The sequence below is a fragment of the Rosa rugosa genome, chromosome 2 (genome assembly GCF_958449725.1).
Source record: "Rosa rugosa chromosome 2, drRosRugo1.1, whole genome shotgun sequence".
Lineage (NCBI taxonomy): Eukaryota > Viridiplantae > Streptophyta > Magnoliopsida > Rosales > Rosaceae > Rosa > Rosa rugosa.
Genome location: NC_084821.1, coordinates 8,739,049 through 8,749,900, shown reverse-complemented (window position 1 = coordinate 8,749,900; position 10,852 = coordinate 8,739,049). Strand labels below are relative to the sequence as shown.

General features: G+C 38.7%; 1 protein-coding gene and 1 pseudogene across 1 annotated transcript; both read right to left on the bottom strand.

The window, feature by feature from the left end:
- Positions 1-1,145: 1,145 nt before the first annotated feature.
- On the bottom strand, positions 1,146-3,013 carry LOC133733342 (superoxide dismutase [Mn], mitochondrial-like; annotated as a pseudogene).
- Positions 3,014-5,151: 2,138 nt separating this feature from the next.
- On the bottom strand, positions 5,152-8,761 carry LOC133731952 (UDP-xylose transporter 3). The gene is made up of 9 exons (XM_062159402.1): positions 8,562-8,761; positions 8,362-8,411; positions 8,098-8,277; positions 7,183-7,367; positions 6,940-7,007; positions 6,601-6,733; positions 6,307-6,468; positions 5,926-6,198; positions 5,152-5,702 (listed from the first exon to the last, which is right to left on the bottom strand). Exons 3-9 carry the CDS (start codon positions 8,216-8,218, stop codon positions 5,583-5,585), a joined length of 1,062 nt encoding a protein of 353 aa, XP_062015386.1. The 5' UTR covers positions 8,219-8,277; positions 8,362-8,411; positions 8,562-8,761; the 3' UTR covers positions 5,152-5,582.
- Between the last annotated feature and the right edge of the window lie 2,091 nt (positions 8,762-10,852).

Here is a 10,852-nt window from a genome sequence, read left to right as displayed (position 1 = left end):
GACAATTGAGGGGTATACTGATGCAAATTGGGCAGGTTCAAAGGTAGATAGAAGGTCTACTTCGGGATACTTTACCTTTGTTGGAGGTAATCTCGTGACGTGGCGAAGTAAGAAACAGAAAGTGGTTGCAAGGTCTAGTGCTGAAGCAGAGTTCAGAGGCATGGCGCATGGAGTTTGTGAGTTGCTGTGGATTGGACATTTGTTGAAGGATTTAGGCTTCAAGAGTAGGAAGTCAATGGACTTACACTGTGATAACAAGGCTGCAATTGAAATAGCACATAATCCAGTTCAGCATGACCGTACAAAACATGTTGAGGTAGATCGACACTTCATTAAGGAAAATTTGGACCGGAAAATAATCCGGTTTCCATTTGTCCAATCAGAAGAGCAGTTAGCAGATATTCTAACCAAAGCAGTTTCAGGAAAAGCATTTAACAGCTCACTTGACAAGTTGGGCATGATTGACATCTATGCACCAACTTGAGGGGGAGTGTTGGAATGAACTGTAAACATTCTTGTAAATATTTTGTAATCAATTAGGATTTAGTTTCCTATTGTAAGCAGTATTCATTGCCTTTCTTACTGTACACAACTACACACAATGTAATTATATATATTCCTCCTCAAGGAGAAGAATAAAGTATCACCAAATTATTCACTTGTTCTGATAATACTGACATTATCTAAATCGAATGGTAGCCAAAGAAGCCAAATCACGACCATAGCTAGCTGTAAGCCAAAATATTTGGAAGGGAATTCCACCAAATTGCACCATCATGCATAGTACCATAGTTGGCAAGTTTGTCTGCCAAAGTGTTACCTTCATGAAAGATATGTACGTGAAACATGAAAATGAAGCTATTGGGAAAAATGAACACCATTAAGCCAAGGAATACGCAATCTCCAGGAAACAAGATCCGGAGCATTAAAATCTCGAAGTACGAGATTCTTAACCATATCAAAGAGGACAGTTAGCAATTTGCCTAGTGATCCATAGGCGTCCACAACAATCTAAGTAAGAACAATAAGCTACAAAATGACTTTGCTCCACCTTCATCAATTGAAGCAATTAAACTTCCTTTGTATCACAATATTTATTACACAGACGAATATCCTAAAAAGCCAAGTTCACAAAAGCTAATACACAGCATCACCAAAGAGGAGAAGTCTCATTACAAGTTTCGGGGAATCATCAACAACAAACAGTTGAGTATTATTTCTGCACAAACTGGACAAACGTAGCTTACCTACAACTTTGCTGGCACCACGGTGTTGCCTCAAGGATACTCTTTCTCATACACTTCACTTGCATATTTCCAGTTAACAACCTCCCATATGTACTTCAGATAGTCTGGCCTCACGTTTTTGTACTGCACAAACGTCAATAATTCATCTTGTTATAGTATTATTCCATTAGGATTTAGGAGGAATCAAATAAGAAAGTTAAGGGTCGAAATAGGTCAGAATCGGCCTGCTAAAACCTAATCAAATTAGATAAAAACTTCAGCTTCATGCAACACGTACAACAAAGCATTCAAGCATAGACTACTAAACTTGAGTAACCCTCAGCTCTGTATTTTACCTTTCTACATACTTTCAGCATCTCAAACATTGGAGCAAAAAGAAAGTCTCAAAGATCTCTCATTAAAACAAGCACTTGTTCTGTTGTTCATTGTCCAAAACCAAACTATCATGGCGGGTATAAAAACATATGAAAACACCAAATACAAAAGATTTACCTGCAAGTAGTAAGCATGCTCCCACACATCTATCCCAAGCAGAGGAACATAATTTGCTCCTTTAATTATCAATGGATCCTGCACAAAGTTTTCATTAGCCAACATGATATGCAGCATATATAGCCGGAAAATTCAACCAATGTACATGTGCGTGCGTGAGCATATTATACAGATTCACTCCAATGACACAGTAAAAATAAACTCTGAATTTCCAACATGAACCGAAGAGTATGTGAAAGCAAAACATATAAACCTCGAAGTATACTCTACCTGATTAGCTGTGCATTCAACGGAAAGCTTCTTCTGATCTTTGTCAAGAGCAAGCCACGTACTATAAATAATCAAAACCGAATCTTAATCAGTACACTCATTTTCCAAAATCCATCCCACAACAAGTGAATGAAAGACACCTACCACCCAACCAGAACCTTGCAAAGCAGCAGTGCAGCACCTTCTACCATCATTTCTGTTTCAGACTTTGTAAGGAACCAAACTGATTGTCAATTTCCCATCCCAATGAACCCTTTGGAGGCTCACCTCCTCCTTCCTGCCCATTACATTTTGTCACCAAAACAACACCAAGAAAGAAAATCTCAAATCCCGATTAATTAGATGGTTAATCCTCGGGGCCAATTTTGTACCTCCGTACATTTTCGTATATTTTGTATCTCAAAATAATATGTAAAAAGAGAAACATGTGCATGCGCAGCACACATGTGATAGAGTAGTTGATAGTATGAAGACTATGAACGAATGTACCATTTTGGCCAATCGAAAAAACTACTTACCAATTTGGCCATATATTTACACTAATAAAGTTACTTACCGTATCCGGGGCCAGACATTTCCAGAAAATAGAGTGGTTTATATGACCTTCAACACGAAAAAAACAGATATTGAATTAACTAGTTGACTGGTAACTAATAAAACATAAAAACTAAACTAGTGCAATAAGAACTAAACCTCCGCCGTTGAATTTAAGGGCGCTCTGCAACTTGACGACGGTGGAGGAGTCGCCGGTATCCATGGCCTGTTCGAGGTTGTCGAGAGCCTTGTTGAAGTTGTCGACGTAGGTGTTGTGGTGCTTCAGGTGATGGATCTCCATGATCTCGCGGCTAATGGAGGGCTCAAGTGCCCCATAGTCGTAGGGCAGGTCCGGCAGCGTGAAGGTCTTTAGGCCACGGACTGGGACGAGCCCGAAGCCTAAGCCTCCTCTGCCATTTCTGGTTAAACCAGCCAGGCTTTTCCTGCTCGATCAGAGTTCTCAAGGCCATCTTGAAAGAGTAGAAATGTAGAGTCGAGGAGGCAGATTCTGGGTTTCTTAGTCACAGTTGAGTCGGTTCAAGCTAAGGCCTCATGAACTCAGTGGACAAGTGTCACTGATCACCGGCTCGCAGTGAGTGTCCACGTGTCACGCCAGGAAGACTCCAACTGTACTGTTTTTTTTTTTTTTTTTTTTTTAGCTCAAGCTCGGTCGATTTTGATTTTGTTTCTCCTCCATCATGACTCGACTTAACCGCTTAACTAGTTCAGACTAAATTAAAGCTTAGCCTGTTTGACTCAATTCGAAGACTACAAGAATCCATCAGAATGAACTAAAAACAACCCTGTACCCACATTTGCATGGCCACTCGGACGTAGCTAATGTGCATAGTTATTGAATGATTTCTAATTACAATGAGCCGCTCAACAAGTAATTGGGCCGATAGCCAGAAATGTTGGCCAATGAATAATTGGACAGTTCATTTGGTCCAAGACAAGTCAGATAAAGCTATGCTTTTGGTTATCAGCCGACCCATAGTCATCAATAGTTAGAGAGGTCGATAAGCGATAAAGATGAAATTTGATCAAGTTAGTATTTCAATCGAATTGAAGTTCGTCAGCCGATAAGGAGAGTTCAATCCAAGATAGTGTACTTCAAGATTAATTACAGCCGTTGATGACGACCATCAGAGCCGATCAAGATAGAATCCAGCGTCAAGTCAGCCGACGATAAGTATTGGAGCCAAATCAAGATAAAGTCACTGAGCCAAGAGGAGACCGAATTCCACTCAACTTCAAAGAGCCAAGAGATCAGTTCTAGTCACAGAGCATCCAATATAAATAGAAGCATCGACATAAGACACACACACAACTCCAGAAACTCAAGCCATCAAGTTTTTCTTGTTTTCGTCTTACCTTTTGCTTAGGTAGAATTTCCGCTTGTTCTTTAGTTAGTTTGCTCTGCTAGTTACAATTTCAGTTACTTTACTTTCCTTGTAGCCTAGTATCGATTTTGAATTGTTCTCTTTGTTTTCTTTCAAACAATAGTTAATAATTTTCAGCCATTCCAGATTTCAGTTTCGTTGTTATTATCTTTTATTTGCTCCTTATTGTCTTTATGCTTTACTTGTTTGATCATGTTATTTACTGTTCGTAGTCGCATAGTAGCTATTAATCTTGAAGATTTCATTCGTTACGAGTTCACTTTTATTGTTACTTGTTATTATTTGGATCCAATTGACTTAAGCCCTGTGACCAGACAATTCGTATTCACTCATACTCTCACAACCACACCCAATTCACCCGACCTTCAGCCATCAAGTCCTTGATCCAAAGGTAGCGAACTATCGGCCGAGAATAAGTTCCTTCCTCGGCCAACGCTTGATAAGTCAGAACTACATTTACTACATCTACAACTGCACACTTGGCCTTCTGGCCATGTGCTGGCACGCCCCGCAACCTATTCATCGAGAAGGACGTTTGTTCCTTGATCTCTCGGCTATCTAGGCCGAGGTGATTTTCAGAGGCAACAAACCCGAAATCAGAACTTTATCGAGTCGATTTACACCCTTTCAACTAGCTAATGGCATGGTCTTAATTTTTTTTTTTTTTCCTTTTCGATTACAAAATGCACTTAGCTTGTTCCTCAATGATCACTAGCTTTCATTGCTACTAAACAAAGCATTTTCATCTCATCTTGACAAGCAATAGTGATTATGGTAGTTGTGTTTTATACCAAGATGGTCTTAGGCGAGAAGACAATAATGGTGGCGGCTCATGCTTGGACATCGTAGGCATAGGATTTTTTTTTTCTTTTTTCTTCTGCATTTTCCTTTTGGACTTCAGTTTTTTTGAGTTTCCTTTATTTTGGTTTGTAGTTGTTTATTCTGAGCGATATGGGGCCATTGGAATTCCTTATTCAATTATGAAGGAATGAATTTAGATATATTATCCAAATTGTTAACTCCTTCCATAAATCTTTTACATCAAAATCGAGTGTGGTCGTATGATTAATATCAATGGATCAGTCTTCCGCTGCCTTCAAAAAAAAAAAAAATTGTGATTATAAGCAAAGGCAGCATTATACTGGTGCTCCTGCAATCTGCAGACTAAACAATGAGAACAAAATCTGAATCAAACCTTTCCAAAGAAAGCAGGAGGGTAAAACTGCAAGGGCATAAAAATTGAACATCATGGACCAATTCACTTTGTTCACTAAACGAAACTAATTGGTAGAAACCAACCTGAAACAACAACAATTGTTAATACAATTGTGAATAAAAAACAACAATTGTGAACATTGTATAGTATTGGGTACAACAGTATACAATCTGAGTACCAAATTCCGGTATGAATCCCAGTTGCTAAACCGGATTCATACAATATTAATAACCAAAATTGCTATATAAATTGCTTTCTTCGACTCTGAAGCATTACGTCTACAAAAGAAATTATAAACCCCAACCAATGCCCTGGATAGAGAACCCTTGCCAGCAACATCTTCATTGCTGGAACAGCTTTTTCCACCCCTTTTGATCAAACAATTTTGCATACATTAAACTAAGAGACATTGCAAAGCCTTTAAGCATGTAGGTCCTTGTTCGAATTCCACACAGGGCCTTTCTGAACAGCACCATCCTCCCCTAGCATCCCAGTTCCATTTTCTATTGCTAATAAAGGATCCGCTTCACTCTCTTTTGTCTGAAATCATTTAGCAAATAAACAGAATTAGCAAAGCATTTCCCAATGATATATCCAAAAGTACTACAGCATGAAAAAGGTAAATGGAAGGAAAACAAGACTGACCAAAAATGACATAGAGACCTCCTACCCTAAATTTGCAATTGTTATTATAACTCAGATTATGTAATACTGGTATTATATACATAAACACCTGAATGAGGTATTAATAAAAAGGAGCTACCTGAGGCAACTGTTGAGATGCTTCACTAGCCTTCCGCTGGCTCTCACGAGAGCAATAATAAGAATAGAGTACCATTCCGAGCACGGCAATCAATATCCCTAAAATGTTGCGCCAGTCAAATGGGTCGTGAAGTAGAGTGTAGCCAAATGTCAAAACAAGGCATGTTTTCAAATGTCCAAGGACCTGATAGGTTACCGCAGACGTCTTTCCAATAACCAAAAACGTACTGAAGTTTACAGAGACAGATATCAGGCAGGATAGAACAATGAAGAACTGCAGCATACACAATATTACAATTACTATTAGAAATACAGGATATCACAGAATAAAGTCGGAAGGGGGGTTTGGCTAGACCCCCTAATGGAGTTGTTGAATCCTCACCAGCACTTGTGGGGTATATTCGAAGGCAAAAACATTTTGATTAGTCAGAAATCCATCTAGAAATGGACCAATGATAAACAAGGTTATTGCCTGATAAGGGCAAGACTGATACAGAAGCTGGGTTGAAGAAACTTTGAACTTCTTCTGGATGGTATTGGTCATCTGAGTAGCTGTTAAGGTCTCACAATGCAGGCATATTATTCCATACAAAAGCAAGTAAATTGCGCTTTAAGCATAAAAAACATGCCACGCTGCATCCAATGAAATATTAAAGTTAAGTCCAGCTTAGGATACAATCTGAGCAACACAGGTTGTAATAACTGCCAGCAGGGACAAAAAAGAACCCAGGGCATTGAGCTGAAGATCAGTCACTGTTGCAACCCCAACGCCCATAAGAAGGATGCTGAGTGAAAACTGGATACTTCGGCTGTTATAGCATTAGAGAGTGTCAGACCCCAGTATAAAGTTGTAACAGATTGAAATTCAATTACTTAGTACACTAAAACAAAGTAGAACAGCACAGGTAAAAGGAGAAAAAAACTAAACACTTGCAGAATCTGTATAAACTCATATACTACGACAAATTTCTCGCACTACAGGATGACGTTTGATAAAGAGACTTAAGAAACTGACCTGAATTTCTTCCTAAAGAAAAGGGTCTCCAAAAGAACAGTACAAGGAATGATTGCTAGTTTTGTCATCTAACATAGAAAAATAGGACTCAGAAGCATATAATTTCATATAAAAATTAAGAGCTTGTGAAGCAGTAGCTTAATGGATTAAAGATTAAACTATGTAATATCATTTTGTTAAGAGGTAAACAGGATCACATTGAGAATAAGTTGAGTGAGGCATGAAAAAATATTAGAAACTTACCTGGTAGAAACCAACAGAATTGAAACCCAGGCTGAGATTCAGAAGTCCAATAGAGATTCCATTTAAAATTCCAAAACTCATTACAGAACTAGCATCAAAAGGCTTGTGCTCAAACATTTTCATCCACAATGCTACGTGAAGAGAACAAAATGTGACCAGAAGATGCCAGCTCGTCAAGGTAGTGGCTGTGTATCCAGATAGAGAATTAGTATGTTGTTCAATATTGACAAAGCAAAAGTATCATACGTGATGATGACCTTAATTCAAACAAACCAACAATTCAGGCCTTCCAGATAAAAGCAGAGCCAGATTTCTGTGCTAGCATTTGCGAGTTTTTACCACTACATAACATTTAACCGGTGTTTGATTAATCAAAACAAAAGGTGAAAACAAGTTGTTTGTTTGATTGAGAAGGTCAAAGCTAACAAAATTCGTTATTTGTGATACATGCCTTTTCTCAATGAAGCAGCTCAGGAAATGGATGAGATGAGATTGGCATCTTGACTACTCCTTTGTGATAATATATCATGAAGAAGGCAAACAAGGAAATCAAATGCCAATGCACTGTTAAGACATTTGGTATCCTACAATCTTATCAACAAGAATGATACTTGACAATTCTATTTGGTAGAATATGGATACATAGAACCAACCTCACAGTGCCCCCCAATTCGACCTGTTTTCAATCCATCAACACGACTTTACTTGTCGATACTTCTTTACTCAAACAACATCAACGTAATTCTACGTTCATCATCAAGATAACCACATTCCTATCCAAAAGTAACTAGAGTGCATTCTTTTGCTAAAATTATATAGATTCAAAGTAAAAAAAAAAAAAAAAAAAAAAAATTCTTCACTACATTTCTCACTAAGAGCAAGCAAATATGCAGGGGAGGAATTCCAACCACTCACCAAAAGTAAAACCAAGTGTGCTAATAAGGGCCTTGTTGCAAATGACAATCGACACGGACGACACCACCGACAAACTCAGAGCCCCAATGGTTCCCATCTGGAACTTCTGGCTCTCTCCCATTTTCCCAAACCCTTGTTCCTCTAGCTCTCTATTCACACTCCAAAAACCTTTATATGGATCTAGCATTTCGACAAACCACAACAACATTTAAATTATGTCGAAACTTCCGGAGCAATGCGCCAAGTTAAGCATTAAATTCATACCTCATTGTCTCAAAATTTTGGAGTAATTTATACGCAAAGCACCGGCTCAACTGCAAACAAAGCAAAACCAAAACCAAAACATACAAGAATTCAAAGCCAATGCAGCAGCCATTTCGCGATTCCAGAAACCCTAGATCTACCATTTGATGGAAGACACCGAATCGCGAAGCCAAAAGAGAGAGAAAGATAAGAGGCTTTACCGTACAAAGCTGCAATGCGGAAGCTGAAAAAAACTATAGACGATGAATGACGTAAGCGTCGGTGCTCGGTTGGTGTGGCGGCATTGATGGGCGGAGCATCAGAGCTCGGCCTCCTGAATCAATAGTAGCATCGTGTTCTTGGCTGAGATACGAAAATGAAAAAAAAAATACGAAAATGAAAAGAAAAAAAAAAAGTTTTATTTTTTCACTGGGGGATTTTGTTGACTTTTGTGATTGGGGCAGCAGCACGTGTAATTAAGGGGATTACTCATATACAGTGGGAAAGTGGGGCCCCAATTTAATGTGGATTTGTCTATGATTAGCGTAATCCTCAAGTGATTACTTGCAAAATCTGCATTAATTGAGCCAGTCGCTAGTGTGACACACGAGTCGGTGGGTAGGGACTCGGAAGTTGGGGGTTACGGAGAGAATATCCATCGTAGTTTGTTTGACCGTTAAAATTTGTTATACATGTATATTTTGAAACATAACGGAATATTTATAATGAGGATCTTAAAATGAGGATTTCATGAATACTTTTAAATCAATAGTTGGATGATATGTGTGTTGTATAATTAATATTTCAATTAAAATTGGAACTACTCATCTAACCGTTGATTTAAAAGTCTTCATTGAGTCGTCTTTGTATTGTACAGTCCTCACTAGAGACTCTCCCTAAGTTTAGAATTCAGAATCTTTCTTGTTTTGGGTCTCTAAAATATGTGAATTTATTGGTCGTTTACCATTAATATTGTGTTATGCGTGTGTATCATTGAAATTAATTATCTTTATATTGTGCCGGATTTAGGATACAATATCGTTATCATTTCTACTTAAATAGTAAAAAGATGTTGGATAAAATGTGAGCTCTCTGGTTTAAGCTGCGGTTTCATCAAGTTGGCGTGGTGTCGAAATGCATTGCAGTGAGATACTGCATAATATTACTGCATGACATTAGCAAAGTCTAGAGCAGTGAAATTTTGCCCGGTAAACAAGCTTTGATATTTGTAATTTTGTAAGGACTATGTTTCATGTCATAATTTATATTCTGGGTCTGGGTGTGTCATGGACTAGAACTCTAGAATCAAAATCACAAAGGCATTTGGGTATAGGGCCTATTGGCTGGTGATCCATTGACCAATTCACAGTATTCAGCTCACAACAATTGTTGCCGACAGGTCTTATATAGGGCCCAGTTTGGCCCTAAGGTGATTGTGGATTAAGCAACTTATTTTTCAATTTCAGCTGCTAGTGTTGTTTGGTAAAACAACAATTATCAATTATAATCAGAATCTCCCACTTCCCTAGGCATAATCTACAAGCTGTGGAAATGGGGCTTCAAGAACTGTGGATTTCAAAAGTTGAGATAACTTGCTTGACTTTATCTATTGCCCTCATCCAATTCCAGCAACTTCACAATTCAACCAGACGTCAAGATGCATTCAAAGGCATGCATGAGTTATAGATTGAAAGTAGGCCAAAGAAACCAAAGCCACCACTACGAACAACGGTTTCAGCGGCAGCCAAATTCTACCCATCTTCAAAACTCAACCAAAACTGAATTCCAATTACATCAAGATGTAGAGCTCGGCGAGTAGATTAAATTTCTTACCTCATTTGTCATCATCGGTGACGGGAGTCGCTGGAAAACTCAAGAAAACAGCCGGAAGTATCAAAATTTTTCAGGGTTTGAATTGACTCCACCTTTCGCCTTTTGGAGAAACCAAATATAGGAAGACGTAGACTCCGTCAAGACGAATGAAACGCCGTCACTCCGACGTCGGTATGTGGTCGGAGTCAGAAGTTACGACCGGGGTAGATCAGTACTGCGCGGGTCCGAGAAAATGGTCGCGTTGTTTGGATCCAAAATGAACATTTTGGCCTGACAAGGCATGTGTTGGAGAAATTGAGCCAATGTCAGTGGCTCAAGCTATATATTGTCGACAAGCTCGAAATATATATTTAGAGCTAAATAAAACCTACTATGGAAGCATGGAAGCATGAAAAGTTAACTTTAGCACATTTTCCTACTTCGGCTAGGAGAAACCGAGCTAAACAAGGAAGAAGGGGCGGCAGACTGACCAAATGAACTTGAAATGAGCTGAAACTCTGCAGATCCATTCTAGACAGCCCAAGGATAATTTCTTATGCAGAGTGCCAGAGATTTTTTTGAGTGGAAGGCCTTCAAACAATCAGTCCAATTTTCTACAGAAGCAAAACTGGAAAACTGGACCTGTAAGAGGTCCAGCAGCATTTCCAGCCCAACCGCATGAAATAAAGCTCTGAAAATT